This window comes from Adiantum capillus-veneris, chromosome 2 (genome assembly GCF_014529385.1).
Source record: "Adiantum capillus-veneris isolate H3 chromosome 2, ASM1452938v2, whole genome shotgun sequence".
NCBI classification, from domain to species: Eukaryota; Viridiplantae; Streptophyta; class Polypodiopsida; order Polypodiales; family Pteridaceae; genus Adiantum; species Adiantum capillus-veneris.
In genome coordinates this window covers 85,628,716-85,645,548 of record NC_140932.1, presented here as the reverse complement: position 1 = coordinate 85,645,548, position 16,833 = coordinate 85,628,716, and the positions used below count along the sequence as shown (strand labels likewise).

The 16,833-nt window shown below is 42.4% G+C and overlaps 1 protein-coding gene across 1 annotated transcript in view; it reads left to right on the top strand.

The window, feature by feature from the left end:
- Window positions 1-6,205, top strand: part of LOC147463111 (amino-acid permease BAT1 homolog) — a 35,490-nt gene extending 29,285 nt beyond the window's left edge. The window contains exons 3-7 of the mRNA XM_086487368.1: window positions 716-835; window positions 2,417-2,608; window positions 2,809-3,114; window positions 5,162-5,344; window positions 5,446-6,205. Of these exons, the coding sequence (XP_086343494.1) occupies window positions 716-835; window positions 2,417-2,608; window positions 2,809-3,114; window positions 5,162-5,344; window positions 5,446-5,934 (1,290 nt within the window). The 3' untranslated portion in view covers window positions 5,935-6,205. The remainder of the gene's footprint in view (window positions 1-715; window positions 836-2,416; window positions 2,609-2,808; window positions 3,115-5,161; window positions 5,345-5,445) is intronic.
- The last annotated feature ends 10,628 nt before the right edge of the window (window positions 6,206-16,833 follow it).

The following is a 16,833-nucleotide window of genomic DNA, read 5'->3' as shown; positions in this document are numbered from 1 at the left end:
ACTGTCAGAGAGCTCCATTGTATCCTCTCACCCTTTGTATCCCCTTTGTATCAGCTTTCACCCCACCCCTACGCACTATTTTCTTTTCAGTTCTTTCTTTGTACTTTTTGTACCCAGCCCTGGTATTAGATTCACCACATGTACTGTTTTGGTCTCATAGGTCATTTTGGCCTTTGAAGACGTTAATATTACATTTCATTTCAGTTCATTTCTCTCTTCAAGTTGAAGTGTCTTCTATTGTGATTCGCCATCTGTTCTTAATGTACAGAAAGGTTTCACTGGGGCTGTGGTTAGAATGACAGGGCATACAGATTGTGAATTAATCTTGTAAGGATTTATGTCTTACATCGAAAGAGTGCATTATTATTGATCTTAATTATGATATATTTTAATTTTCTTCTTACAGCAGTAGTATGGCACATTCTATGCAGCCTGTTTGCCTTAAATGCTTACTGTGTCACATCAGATGTTGCATCTGTCCTTTTAGTAATTTCTATTTGATTCCAAATTGCCCCATGGTATTTGAAGTTAGAGCATTTAAAGGTCCGCATATTTTCAGAATTTCCATGTGAACAATTTAATGGCATTTTGCTAGGTTTTCTGAGACTGGGATACGTACTTGGAATTAAAGTGCTTAATTGTAAATGTCATGAGCATTCAGTCTACTTGGAATGTAGTCATGTTTTTCAATCTGGAACATTCCTACTTTTTGCAGACGACTGGATCATTGTACTTCTGGGCAGCTCATCTTGCTGGACCAAGATGGGGTCCATTTGCGTCATGGTGTTGTGCCTGGCTTGAAACTATTGGCCTTATTGCAGGTGTTGGGACACAGGTGATACTCGCTCGATTGTTTATATATATATATATATATATTTTTTTTTTAACGATTGTTGTCTGAGTGTTTGCTCTCTAGATGATGAATTTTCATGAAATTTGTAGCCCCCTCTCCTCTTTTTGTATGCTTGCATGTCGAGATTAAAGGAACAAAACTCCCCCCCCCCCCTGCCCGTCCCGCTTCCCCGGGGGCCAGCCGGATATTCTTCTTTCAAAGAGAAAAAAAAACACAAATGTCACGGTCTGGGGTGTATTGTTGTAGAGGACCTATAAGATGTGGTTCATGCAGTTGACAAAGATAATGATGCATGATACATGTGGATTAGAGTGAGCACAGAAGGACCTAGAGATATTTACTCTGTGGTATGCTGTTTCTTACCAGCATACTCAAAGATGTGCCTCTAAAGTGCACTCCTCATAAAGTGAGAGGCATTTTGTTTCTTGGAGCTGTAAATGCTCTCAAGCTGAGGTAAATGTTCTCAAGCTGAGAGAAATCAGTTTTCTATAGATAATGATACAGAGGGGCCCTTGTTTTATTTGAATATGCACCTGAATACATAGGCCAGGGATACTGTGGATATTTTGGATTTTTTTTCTTTCCGAGTGCATTTGGGTTTGTGATTCACTGATGGTTTTTCATGTTGGCCAGACTCTAAAGCATTTACATGCTGGATTAAGAAAAAACATAAACACAGCTCCCATAGTTGATGTGTAGAGGTTTGTTATTTCTGGCAGGCCGATTGGATTGGTAGCAGGTCATGATTATCAGAGTTCCTGAGTGGCTTGTGAGCACATAGGGCCACGATACTTTTTTGTTGACATCCTACTGGTGAGGGAGTTCATGACGTCCTGCTCAGCTTAGATATTGTGGTCCATGGGACTCGAGAAGTTTGCTAGCTGTAATCAAACTCGGCAGCAAACACTTTTCCGCACATTATGTAACAATATAGAAGCTTTCTCTTTGTTAATTTAGCTTCAAATCTCACAATCTCTAAGGTTTCCTGAAATTCCTTTATTTATATTGATGTGGCTCTGTGCGAAGAGGAACTGAAAAGTTTGCTTAAGGACCTTATCTTTATATGTACACCCAGCTATCAGGGGCCAAACAATCAACTTTATTGTAAAGTGTAGTATCACAACACTAAACTATCCTTCATAAGGAAGGAAAAAAGAATCCAACAGCAGCACAATGTGTATAAATGCCTAGTTGCCTAATCTTGTTTGCACAAGCGATTTGCTGACACAGTCTGCCATTGATATAAGCGAACTAAGGATGGCACAAAAAAATGCATAAACCTAGAATAGGCGTTTAATGTTTTTTGTTCTTTTGAGCCTTTTGTCACACCCTCAGCTAATGTGGTGAAGCTTACTGATCAGAGCTTTTGTTATAGTCTATGTTTTCTGAAATCATGCTGCAATGTCTTATGCTGGTGCATTAAATGTTAACGTAAATGGAAATTGTGTGCTGGATCCATTACTTGCCTTTGTGATGGGTCATTTTGCAGTTGGATACCTTCAAATATTTTGCTCTAAACTTATGAGTTCAGATTCTGGAGGCCCGTAACCTTTTTCTTTGAAGGCTTATGCAGGTTCACAAGTTCTCCAGAGCATAATTCTGCTGAGCACAGGGACAAACAAGGATGGTGGCTACCTTGCTCCCCGAGGTGTCTTTTTAGCTATGTACCTTGCTTTGACAGTCATCTGGGCCATCTTAAACACTTTTGCTCTGGATGTCATAGCCTTCATTGACATTATTTCAATATGGTGGCAGGTAGTACTTTCTTTAATTTCTGTGTAGACATTTCTTTTCCTTGATTGGTCAGTTTTGACCTTATACAAAAAGCGGCCTCAGGCAGCAGCTTGATTGGATTAATTATAGAACTCAATTTATCATCATATTGGGAAAAAAATTGCTTTGTCATGGGGGCTGCCACCTTACATGCTTGGGTCTGTGAACTTGCTTTGTGCCAGGTGATAGGAGGTGCAGTTATTGTTATTTTAGTTCCATTAGTTGCACCGACGACTCAGTCGGCATCATACGTCTTTACGAACTTTCAATTATCACCCGGCCGAACGGGAATAGAAAGCAAGCCTTACGCTGTAGTACTCGCTTTCCTTGTCAGTCAGTACTCACTGTATGGGTATGATGCGGCTGCCCATTTGACAGAAGAAACTAAAGGAGCTGACAAAAATGGGCCAATTGCAATTCTTACAAGCATTGGAATAATTTCAGTATTCGGATGGGCATACATTTTAGCACTCACATTCAGCATCCAGGTGACTATTGCTCTTGTTGCTTGATAATTTCTTTGCTTTTTCTGACTGAGGCATGAAATGTTTAGATTCGACTCTTCAGTTTCATAAGCATAAGCCCCTCTCTGTCCTCACCATGGTGAAAAAAGAAGTGGCTATGTGCAGGGGCTCGCTAGCAAAATGATCAGGTTTCTCTTGCTTTGGATGTTTTATGTTGATGTTGTCATGCTGTCCGATCTTGAATTAGTGACTTGATGCAGTGATGCTCATAACTGCATGCACATGTTTGCAGAAAAGCTTGAAAGATAATGTGCAAGTTTAGATCCAGCAGCACAGGGTGAATATGGCTTAGATTCTAGAACATGCAGTTCGACTCTCCTGGCACATGCTGGTTGGGTTGCAATGTTTAGAAATGTAGGTTTTAAAATAAATTGCAAAGCCTAGGATCTCCCAACTGTTTCATTCGTCCTCAAATTACATCAGGAGACTTCTTTGTGGCATGTCAAATGGTCCCCTTTACGATCCACTGGCATGTTTGATAGTTTTCTTGAACTTCATGGTCATGGCTGTACATGCTATATGGTGACTAAGAAATGGGAGAGCCCAAGACCATGACAGTTTGGTAGTAGATTGTTTTGCACAGGGTTGTTAGATACTCGCACTAGCATTGGGTCTCACATATTCAGTATGCCAGCTGCGAGCGATTTCCAGCTAGTGGGTCAAACCATACAACTGTACCACTATTACAAAATGGAGACCTGCTGGCTCCCAACAACTAGTTGACCATAGTGATTGGCCATCGATTGGCCAAGGTACATGGATTTAGCGTAGAGCACAGTTTGAGCAGGACAACAGAGATGCACATGAGATCCATGTGTCAGGGGGTTACACCGTTCTGGACTTATTTTTTACATTGAGAGCAACCATTTAGGGTTGAGCACAGAAAAAGAGGATATATTGCTGCTTTGTGGTAAATAATCTGATGTGGTGCTGCATTCAAGATTGATTATGAGACTTCAGGATGGGGTCTTTGTGGAGATGGGAGGGATGCCTGCTTTCATCTATATTATTTGGGTGTAATAGAGAGGAGGTCTTAGAAAATATCCAAAGATAGGATGGGCAGGAGCTAGTTTAGCAGGAGACGACTACTCATAATAATATCACGTTTTGAGGGGCAAAGCCTTAACCACCATAGGTGTTGCCCTCATCTGTGCTCTAACGAACCAGCATGCATATGAGGGGATAACCATAAAGGGGCCACAGTTCAGACATGAGATCTCGAGCATTTGCAGCACTTGGTGCATTGGAGAGGTAGTGTGCACATAGACAGCTCCATGAGCCACATACCAAACTGTGGCTTTTTAATACTCTAGTTAACCAACGCCCCGCCCCGGCGCCCCCCCCGCTGCTTCTTCCCCTCTGCTCCTTTATGTGGTGGCTATTTGGGGGCCAGGCCTTTTCGATATGAGGAGACAGCCACTATGACAGTTGGGTGGGCCAGAGGGATTATTATGATGGACGGGGGTGTATGGAGAGACCACTGATCTTGATGATATCATGTTTGTAAGGGCAAAGGCCTGGATATCACACGAGATTAATGCAGTCCAGAGGGCAGTACCTATGGGGGCTCAGTTGTCGTTTCAGGCAAGTGACTTTCCCCCACAATGAAGGGAGCCCTGTGAGATAGATTTCCACGACGAGGTTTGGCACCTTCCATACAGTTTCATGGTAATTTCAGAATCTCAGCTGAGCATCATAAAAGAGATGCCAATATTTGTGTGCCACATGTGGACTGATGAGGTGGGGAGAGAAAGCCCTTCTTCTTTTGTAGAAGTTGCAATGCTTATGACTTAAATTTACCTAGATCACAGATTTCCTTTCTGTGGGCCGTATGCTGAGAAGCTCAGGGCGCATCTTAAGTGTTAGAAGTCGATATGTTGGAAGTTGTTTGGCGTCATAGTGTTATCTGCCATAATTCTAAACAACTTACTTCCAAGTTTTGTGTATACATGCTACACATGACTCGTTGTGATTTAATAGTGTGGTTGCTGACTGTATGTTGCTGTTTCAGGACCCTTCTTATCTCTTTGATGCAAGTAATGAAACTGCTGGAAGCTTTGCAATAGCTCAAATTCTTTACGATGCCTTCCATGGGCGGTATCACAGCGGAACCGGTGCAATTGTTATTCTTATTGTCATCTGGGGGTCCTTCTTTTTTGGTGGGTTATCCATTCTGACAAGTGCGGCTCGAGTTGTAAGTTCTTCGACTATTCAAAGCAGAGTCTCTGGCTGCAAAGCCTATTTTTATCTGGTAAGGTTTCTTCTTTCTTGAAAAGAGCATGACTATGTTTGTAGGTATATGCACTATCGCGTGATGGTGGAGTACCAGGCTCACGGTATTGGCGGAAGATACATCCCAAGTACAAGATACCAGCAAATGCTGTCTGGCTTTGTGCATTCGCTTGTGCCTTACTTGGCCTTCCCATTCTTGGAGTTGATGTAGTATTCACTGCAATCACATCCATTTGTACAATAGGGTGGGTGGGAGGATATGCTGTGCCAATTTTTGCCCGAATGGTTATGCCTCGGGAGAACTTCAATCCGGGGCCCTTCTTCCTCGGACGCTACAGCCAGCCCATATGTCTCGTTGCCTTCCTTTGGATTTGTTATACATGTGCTGTCTTCCTCCTCCCTACCAAGTATCCAATTGAACTGACGACATTTAATTATGCACCCATTGCATTGGGTGTGGTACTCTCTTTAATTATGCTATGGTGGGTTATAGATGCAAAAAGATGGTTTAAAGGACCTGTCAGAAATGTTGACATCCCTTCACAATTGTAAAGTAGGAAAAGGCTAGCTCCAAGCATGTGGAGGATCATGTAAATGCTTCAATTCTTTAGAAAATTGAAGTGGGTGTTTGTAACTAGGATAGTATTCAGGACCTCAATTTTTTGGCCGTTTACGAACAGATTGCCAGATGCTAAAACAACCACATTTGGTTGCCTGCGATATACAGTCAACGATTATCATACCCAAAGAAAACAGGCCTTCTGTCCATTTGTACAATCACACAAAATAAAATAGCAATATTGAGTATGATGGGTTATCTGTATGTGAGTGTGGCTCCAAAATGCTTTTGAACGCATGTTGCTTTCATAGATGCATGCTGTAAGTAAAACTTGTAAAAGGGTAATTACCAGCCAACATATTTTCGTCAAGATTAGCTACAGCGAACGGTTCAGAGGTGAGCTATAAAGTGTGTTTCTATCATTGAAGCAAGCATATCCTTGATTGTAATTACTGTATTTTAAAAAGATGAGATGACAAGGTTGTATGGTATGGACTGAATGAAGTTGTGGTGCATAATGTTAGTGGTTACGGCGCGTACCCAAAAGCAGCTAAGGAGAAAAGCTTCCTTCATGCAATGCTCTGAGAAAATTCATTTTCCTAAACAGACAGTATTCCCTTTTAAGCTTGTGCCTAAATAAAAATTTTCCAAAACTGACCCAATTTTTCGGTGATTTTTATACTTTGTCTTGAATGTCTTTTTCCCATTTCCTCCATCTTTCAAGCGATATTTTTAAATTTCTGGACGGCATGATTGTAAGCTGAGAGGCACTTTTCCTGAACACTGACTTGAGGGAGGTTCATGATCATGGAGGTTGGTATGGTATAAGACAAGGAAAACTGAAATCACAAAACTGTTAAAACTGGAGGGAGGCTGATAGGCTTTTATGTGCCATGTAATTACACTAGGTATATATGCTGCTTTTTTTGTGTGGTTTTGGACTGATTTTTAAAACATTAGAGTACCTTGCCTTGTGGAGGCAAATTCTTTTATATAGTAAACACGTAAGTAATCATGTCATTGTTATTTGCAAGTATGAAGCTTCACGCCTACGAGAACGAGAATCATTTAAAGGCCAAACGACACAAGTAATCATGTGATTGTTATCTGCAAGTGTCGAGCTTCAAGCCTACAAGGATGAATTAAAGGCCGAAGGACACAAGGATGGAAGAAAAGAGTGGGAATAACATTGGCCTAGCGTTACAGGTGTGGGGATTTAAGCGTGCCCGCTGTGGTTCAACCCCTATGGCATGCGGGTGTGGGTGGGGGCGCAATCTTGTAAAATAAATGGATGGATGGAGCCATGGAGCATTGAACCATCATCGCATAGAGCTAAAGCTTGTTAGGTCAAATTACAGACCTAGAGACAACAAAATCAAAACTCATGATGTTGATAATGCTAGTGCACCTTCTTAAATAAGCCAAAGTAAAGTAGTTGAGCTAATGACACCACGATAAAGGATTGCTATCTTCAACAAAAGCTTTTAAATTGTCACCCTTTGAGGAAACATTTTCAAACTTGTTATTCGTCTAGTCATAACAAAATTAAATTTGATGTTCAATTTCTATCCCACAAAGTTGTTAGAATATGGTTATTGTGGTTAAAATCAAGGTTATTGAAATTAAGAGACAATGGAACAATACTCCATCCTTCATTGATTGTTGATAAAGTTATATTATGGATTTTATCTCATCCTTTTATGGGTACAAGGCAATAGATTGAGAGAGAGAGAGAGAGAGAGAGAGAGAGAGAGAGTATAAACTCTTTATCTAAGAGCCTATGGCTACAAAAGTTTTTCAAGTAGCCATCCCTCATGAGCATGTCAAATAGATATGAAATGTTGCTCAAGGTACAAGTGGTATGCTATGGTGTGTAGTATGGTAGAAAGTAAGGAATCCTCAACCCTACAAGTTATATTTAAAAGCACAAGTAGTCAATGAACGTAGAAGGTGATTAGACCACCAAATTGCTTTAAGCACGGGTGACACTTTAGCAAGGGGACGCTCATAGGACCAACCCGAATTGAACCCAGCCTCCCCTTGTAGTAGCACTAGTAAGATGCGTAGATGTGATCGATGAGCCCAGAAGAATCAATTATGAGCTTGTAACCATTGGGAGTTATAATGAGGAGGAATACAACCTTGGGTATTATGTCATAGGTTATTTTGACTATCGTTCTTTCTTTAAATATCCTTGACTCTAGATTCAAGCAAGTCCATTATATGGAAGATGAGCACAAAGAGAAGCCTTATAATAAAAAAAATCTAAATCTCTAGTGGGAATTGGAAGAATTCTTGGATGTCCCAAAACCAAAAGAAGCTTTAGTGATCGAGACAAAATTGATAATCCTAAGGAGGTTTAGTGATAATAGACAAAGTTGACAATCCGGTGAACATTTCCAAGGCAACTATCCTAGGTTTGATTCTCCTAAGAAATTTTTCCTTGTATATGGTAGTGATGTGCACGCGGACACACTTAGGAGTACTATAAATTTGTTTTCTCTCACTAAGAGCTCTTTTTCCTTGTGCTTTGTATATATGCCCTTTTGGGATAAAGGCGTCTATGTTTTGCTCGATCTCCCACACTATGGGCGTTTGCCCACTAATCACCTTATTCTTGTACATATACCAAGAATAAGGAGTAGCTCATTTGAGTCTTGTTCCACCTGTACACGGTCTACTCTCTCCCTCTCCCCTTTTCGCATGCACACACTGCATCACATCTGCAACGTGCATGTACGCGGATACACATCCGCGTACATGCACTCTTCAACTGGTATCAGAGCCATGATGACGATCGGCACGCACGCATTTCCCCCTCCTAGCGAGCTCTCGGGAGCTTGGTCCTCACAATCGTTTTCGGATCGAGAGCAGATGGTCGTAGATCTCGGATCTCAGAGCTTTGCAATGATGACATATTTTGTGTAGGAGACGTATTGGGGCTTGATCTGAGTGGATCCACAAGATCGGAGCCCCGGCGTGCGCAACTCACCACGTACTCAAGAGGAAATCTTGAGAGGCTTGAAGGAATCTGAACAAGAAGGAAATCTGCAAGGGATGGAAGGTAGAGGAGAGCATCTCGAGCTTGAGAAGAATGTGGATCGAGGAGAATCGAGCAGCACAATCGAGATGCAGTAAAAATCGAGTAGTAAGCGAAAGTTAGTGTGTAGAGAATTGGAGGAATTTGCAAAGCAAGCAAATTGAGCCAAATTAGGAAGCATAGCAGAGTCGAGTGCGGATCTGCAATGTTGGTTATATTAGTGCAATTGGGCATCGTATGTGAGCTAGAGTAGCAAGCAATTGAGCATGGGGGAAATAGGCAATTGCATTGCATTCAAATTAAAGCAGGTTTAGTAGTGCTGTGGTCAGCAAACTAAAGCGTGTGCAGAGCATTGGCAATTGGGGAAATTCAAAAGGCTTGCCATAAAGAGCAGAAAATTGAGCAAGGCTTGGAGAGTCGAGCACTGATTGAGTGAGGGGCAGCGTGAGAAAAGAAGTGCAGGGCAAGAAGGGAATCGAGCTTGAGAGTAGAAACATCTTGAAATCAAGCAAAGTCGGGCAGCCATTGCTGTAGTGCTCACAACAAACGAGCAGTTGTCGAGGCATTGGGGCAGCGTTCGGCAAAAATCATTTTTTGAACCCTACACAATTCCTTCCAATAGGTTTTCTAAAGAGAAAATTGGAAAAATCGAGTTAATTTTTAATATTTTTACACCATTTTGGTCAAAATCTAGGCGGCACTTTTTCCCCCCCTGCTCTCAAGCTGCATTTTTGAATTTTAAAGCGGCACGAATGTAAGCTAAGACACACTTTTCCCGAACACTGATTGGGGGAAAACTGGGGAGGAATTGTGTGTGTTGAACACACACACACACACACACACACACACACACTTCGAGTGCAACAGACAACAGAGAAAGTATTTTTCTTTTTGTTATTTCCCTTTGGAGTGCGTTCACACATAAACACACACTCGAGAGAGAAGATAGAGACCGAGAAAGAATTTGGTGCATGGCTACACACTTTGGGCAGCAAATAAAGAGAGTTTTGACTCTCTTGGTCGCGAAAAAGAGAGCGGGCGCATGCGCTCTCGACGCGGGCACACACACGCATACATACATTGTGTGCGAGCCTTGGCGAGTAAGCCCAAGCATCCCTCGGCATCAGATTAGCTCTCCTCCAACGAGAGCGCAGCTACGACTTTGGCGTTTTTCCTTGGCATGGACAATAATTTGAGTGGAGATTATAGATCCGTAATCTACACGGCAAGCTCTTTCCGTAGAATGTTACATGATATGGTTTTCCTTTGATTGCTTTCTTAATACTAGAGGTTTAACTCCCTTAAACTTCCAAATAAAGAGGCCCTCCTAGACCCCATTCTCTCCCTAATGTAGGGGGCATCAACTCGTACCCCAATGCACCTTGCTCAATTTTCTTCTTGATTTTCCTGCTCTTGTCCTGCGCAATAGCAACTACCCCATTGTAATTTTCCGGGCCTTCAAAATCCACCTTTTCTCGAACCTTGGGATGCAAACATATGACCTTGGCGATTGCTTTCATCCGGCGGCAAAAGGCAACATTGACGATTTTCTCAGCTTCGACATAGCATGAGCGAGAGAGAGCGGTTTGGCTCTCCTCCGCCATAGCCTCGCCCCATCGACTTCCCTCCCACGCTCATTTCAGAGCAAATTTGCTCCGACAGACATTTCTCGATATCCCGGCCTCATTTAGCTTTTTCGGCTTTGACGGTTTCCCAGTTTCGAGCTTCGACGACATGTACCGACACATAGCGGCTCCAATGGACTATTTTGGAGCATTTTTCCCACCAGCGTGGCTTTGAAATGGCGATTTTGACCACATGAAGCTAGTTGTGCTTTGCGCTTGGTTTCCGGTTGACGTGCTTATTGATCGATGACATAGTGTACGCCAGTTTCTTGAGATACCATTTTGCTCGCAGTCTGCGCTTTCTTGTAATGCAGACTATGTATGATTTTGTGGGGCATTTGAGAGAGAAATTTTTAGCATTTTTTTGTGTAGTTTGTCATAAAATCTAATATCTAACCAACCCAAATGATTTTCTTATATTAAACTGATCATTTAATGCATGGGAGAATAAACGGGAACAAGGGTTAGAATATAGACATGTGCTTATGGATCTATCTCAACACCGGGCCAAGGTTAAAGGGGTCTAAATGAGAGAGGGTCTGTCAAAGAGCAAGGCTATTTAATGGAGCTTAAAATACCTTAGGGTTAGCTTCATTGAAGATCTCGAAAGGTTAGTTAAAAGTCCTTTGACCTTAGGCAAGCTAGGGCTGTGCTTGAGGTGGGAACTTGGCCCACGCTTGAGGTGCTTGTCATGCTTGGTGATTAAGGTGCTTGAAGTGCTTGTTGACTAAGGTGCTTGAGGTTCTTGTCGTGCTTGCTCACTAAGGTGCTTGAGGTGCTTGTCGTGCTTGAGGTGCTAGGACTGAGCTTGAGGTGAGAACCTTCCCCAAGCTTGAGGGGCTCAAGGTGTTCCAAAAAATTCAACAAGATCCCTACTCAAGTGTTAGGAAATAAGACGTAGCTAAATAGATAATTGAGTAGATTACTTAATGGAGAGAGACAGATTTACATACACAAGATTATAGAGTAGAGAGAGAGTACACACGATATACGTGGTTCACCCAATGTGGGCTACGTCCATGGGAAAGCAGCCACTCAATGGATTTAGTACTTCAAAACAGGAAGTAGTTTACAAAGGGATTATACCCTTAATGGAGCTCCTGCCTTGCTTCACTCTCACCACCTCACACTCACCTTGTTGCATCAACTTCACACTATGAAATGTGTGTAGAAATGGCCTCCTTTTATAGGCCAAAAGGGCTGCCCTCTCTCATGAGAGGCAGCCATGTGTAGCCGCCCTTGTGTAGATAAGTCCAAATCGGACCCTCCAATCCGCCCATGTGTGGCCGCCCTTGAGAAGACAAGTCCACTTTTGAATTCGGCCACCAGCCCACCGGCCATTGACTTCCCACCACCGGCGGCCACCGGCCATTGACTACCGGCCATCGGCCAACCGACCGGTTGTTTTCCGACCACTTTCTGGCCGCCGTCCGGCCATAATATTCCGGTGAGGGAAAAAAAAAGTCTCGAGGGCTTCCACCCCCGAGGCCCCTAAAGTTGCCTCTGATTTTTGGCCGTGGAAATTTTGGTTTTCGGCGAGTGATTTTTCTTCACGCACAATGGCTTCTTCTCATAATGGGGGCCTTACAAATGTGCGCTTTTACCACAGAAAATTACAAGGGTAAATCAGGCTCCATACTTAACAATCTCCCACTTGGAGACTGATCTCCAAACCAAACCTGTGACTGCTTTCCATTCTGGCTTCTTATCCTTGAATGCCGATTGAAGATGAGCAAAAGCTCAACTTCTCCTAGTTGACCACCTTTGTAAACATGTCTGCAGGATTTTCACTTGTATGTATCTTTCCTAGCTTTAGTTGTCCCTCTTCCAAAAGAGTGCGTATGAAGTGATATCTCACCTCAATGTGCTTTGTCCTTGAATGAAAGGCTGAGTTCTTCCCAAGATGGATAGCGCTTTGGCTATCACTGTACAAGACACAATTATTTTGTTTGAATCCAAGCTCTTCTAAGAATCTGTGAAGCCACATAATTTCTTTGCTTGCCTCCGTCATTGCTACGTACTCTACTTTCGTGGTAGAAAGTGGAATTACTTTCTGCAGCTTTGAAGCCCAGCTTACTGCTGTGCCTCCAACTGTGAACACATAACCAATAGTGCTCCTTCGAGTATCTTTGTCACCTGCCATATCTGCATCAACATACCCTTCTAGAAAAATATCAGTTTCTCCAAAATACAAAGCATTTGTTGTTGTCCCTTTTAGATACCTAAGTATCCACTTGCCAACTTGCCAATGCTCTTTACCTGGGTTGTCCATGAACCTACTCACAACTCCCACTGCATGTGCAACGTTTGGCCTTGTCCAGACCATAACATACATTAGAGAACCTACCGCTGCAGCATATGGAACTTTAGACATATAGGCTATCTCCTCTTGTGTCTTTGGACACATATCCTTCGTTAGTTTAAAATGACCAGCCAAAAGTGTAGAAACTGGTTTTGCATTTAGCATTGCAAACCTTTCTAGTACCTTCTTCATGTAATCTTCTTGAGATAGCTTTATTGTCTTCTTCGTCCTGTCCCTTGATATTTTCATACCAAGTATCCTCTTTGCAGCACCTAAATCTTTCATTGAAAAAGATTTAGACAACTCCTCTTTTAGGTCTTTGATGTCCTGCATGTTAGCACTTGCAATCAACATGTCATCAACATACAACATTAGGATGATGAATTTCCCATCTCCCAAATTCTTCGTGTAGACGCAGTGATCCGAGTTGCATCTTGTGAATCCATTATCCAACATCCATCGATCAAACTTCAAGTACCATTGTTTTGATGCTTGCTTTAAACCATACAAGCTCTTCTTTAATCTGTAAACCATTTTCTCCTTACCTTTTACTTCATACCCCTTTGGTTGAAGCATGTAGATTTCCTCCTCTAAGTCACCGTGAGGGAATGCCGTATTTACATCCATTTGCTCGAGATTTAGATCATGAGCAGCAATTGAGTTCATTTTTACAATATGAGAAAATATTTCATTGAAGTCAATAACTTTCTTTTGAGAAAACCCTAGTACCACAAGCCTAGACTTGTACCTTTTCTTCCCACCTTCTTCTTCCTTCAGCTTGTACACCCATTTGTTTTGAAGTACCTGCTTACCTTTAGGCAACTCAACCAACTCCCATGTTTGGTTGCGATGTAGTGAGTCCATCTCCACTTGCATGCTCTTCCTCCATTCTTCTTTGGATTCATGTTGCATAGCTTCTTCGTATGATTCCGGCTCTCCAGAATCTGAGATCAAGAGATGGTTGAAGGAAGGAATAAACCTTTCTGGAGGTCTACTTGCTCTTGTAGATCTTCGGGGAATAGGTTGAGGCTCCTCATTTGGTTGATGTTGTTGCACATTGTCACCGTTTGCAGTCCTTGAGTTTTCACCGTCCTCAAGCTCCATGTATTCATCACCTGTTTCTTTTGTTTGTTTTCTTTCCAAGTAATCTTTGTACATATTTTGTTCGTTAAAAATTACATCCCTACTCCTTAAGATTTTACCATCTTCAGGATTCCATAGGCGATACCCAAAGTCACCTTCTCCATAGCCAATGAAGAAACACTTTTTGGACTTTGCATCTAGCTTTGATCTTAGGCTTCTATCTATGTGCATGAAAGCCTCACACCCAAACACTTTGAGAAATACATAATTCACCGGTTTACCTGTCCATGCCTCTTCTGGATCTCCCCCATCCAATGCCGTTGAGGGTGACCGATTGATTAAGTACACAGACGTACTTACAGCTTTTGCCCAAAGCTCAAGCGGTAGGCCTGCATGTAGCCGCATGCTTCATGCTCGCTCCATGATTGTCCTGTTCATCCTTTCCGAAATCCCATTTTGTTGAGGTGTCCTTGGGGTTGTCTTTTGCCTCCGAATGCCATTGCTAGCACAAAAGCTTTCAAAATCTTGGCTACAATATTCACCTCCATTGTCGGATCTGAGGCATTTAACCTTGGTACCTGTTTCATTCTCCACAAAGGCTTTCCACCTTTGAAATATGGAAAATACATCGGATTTATTCTTCATGACATAAACCCATGTTTTTCTAGTCGCATCGTCTACGAATGTTACATAGTAAAATGAGCCACCAAGTGATGGTGTACTTGCAGGACCCCAAACATCAGAATGAACCAACTCAAGTTTTTTATTTTTTCTTTCATTTCCTGATTTTTGAAATTTTACCCTCTTTTGTTTACCATGAACACAATCTTCACAGAACTCTAACTCCACTTCTTTCAAACCTGGCAGAAGCTTCTTTGTTTGAAGGATTTGCATTCCTTTGGCACTCATATGCCCAAGCCGGTAGTGCCACACTACACTGTCAACTTCTGTAGTTGCTGCACAAGCTGAAGGTTGCGTGCTCATAGTACACAAGTAAAGTGTACCGACCTTTTCTCCCTTGGAAACCACCAAAGATCCCTTTGAGATCTTCCATCGTTTGTTTCCGAGTGCAATGTTGTGACCTTCATCTTCCAATTGTCCTGTAGAGATCAAGTTTTTCCGAAGAGAAGGAACATGCCTAACATCGACTACCGGCCACCGGCCAACCGATCGGTTGTTTTCCGACCACTTTTCGGCCGCCGTCCGGCCATAATATTCCGGCGAGAGAGAAAAAAAAAGTCTCGGGGGCTTCCACCCCCGAGGCTCCTAAAGTTGCCCCTGATTTTTGGCTGTGAAAATTTTGGTTTCCGACGAGTGATTTTTCTTCACGCACGATGGCTTCTCCTCATAATGGGGGCCTTACAAATGTGCGCTTTTACCACAGAAAATTACAAGGGTAAATCAGGCTCCATACTTAACATCAAAGGGGGGCGAGCCCTCATTGTAGGAGCTAGAGAGATAATACACACACACACACCCACACACAAGTCAAGCCTTGCCTAATGAAGCAACACGGACGCACGTCAAGTTCCTCTCCATGTTGCCCTCATAAGGAGACTAAAGCCTATTGGTTGGCCTCTCGAGGGGTCCAATGATAGTTTAGCTAATTTAATTAATCGTGTATGCATTTATCAAGTCCTCTCTCTCAAAGGGGAAAGGGGGACACTTGTTTCAAGGCTAGCATGCTTGCTTGATAAGCACTCTGTATGTGACTGGCTAGGCTGAAGGGGTCCAATGAGCTTTCACCATGAGCTAGAAGAGGGGGTCGACCAAAGCAAGGAAGGGACTAGCTTGGGGGTATACTCCCCCCCCCCCCTTCTTTGTGTGAGGTGCAAAGTGCAAGAGCTCCATCTCCTTCTCCAAGCTCGTTGAGAAGTTGAGAGCCTCACCAACACTCTTGGCTATGGAATGCAAATCCAACCAAGAGCCATGCTTCAATGCTTAAGTCTTCCATCTTCTTCATCTTCATTACTATGCTATTATGTGGCTCCACATAAATCCGGTCCTCAGTTGTTGTCATGTTCTCTAATTCTCTCTCTTGCAAAAGTATTGTTCATGCCAAAGTTAATTAAGTATAATGGTTATGTTGTTACCTCTAATTAAAGTTCACCCTCTATGTTCTCAAAGTAGTCTCACAAAAATGCTCACTCAAATTCTCTTAATTCCGCTATTCTCAAAGTTCATAGGCCATTTCCATGACATCGTTCATACTATGTATGCATTTGTGGGTATAGCTTGAGCTAGGTATAGCTCGCTGGTACGAGGTTCACAGGTTTATAGTGTTTTTGGACAGGTATAGGTCCATAGAGCCGCTCATTCTCAAGAGTGAGCTTGTTTGCCAGGATTTTGACATTTTATGTATAGCATTTGTGGATCTGTTTACTGAGGCATTGAGTGTCTGTATGCTTTATGTGGTATTGGTGAGATTTTTTGAGTTTTCACTTAGTTTTCAAGGGAAACTCTATCGCATTTTTCCCAGATTCTTGCCATGTTCTATGTGTATTTGCAATTTTTCTCTCTAATGGTTTAGTGGTCGAGTTTGACGCCCACTTTGATAGTGATGGAGTGTTCACTCTCATTTTGACAGGTTTTGTCAGCTTGGACACAGTTTAGTGTTCTTGTACCCACTCTCGCAGGAGTGAGGATTGCACATTCTTCTGTGGCTACACACAAACAATCACAGGTTTCATAGGTTTTTTGCAAATTTTTGCAGGCAGTTTCTCTTGTGGTATGCGTTTTGAGCTAGGTTGCTCACTACTTGCGTATGTGGTTATGCTCTTTACGCTCAATTGAGAGGTTTGTCCCACATTGTGCGCTTGCAATTTTTAGATTGTGGAGTTGA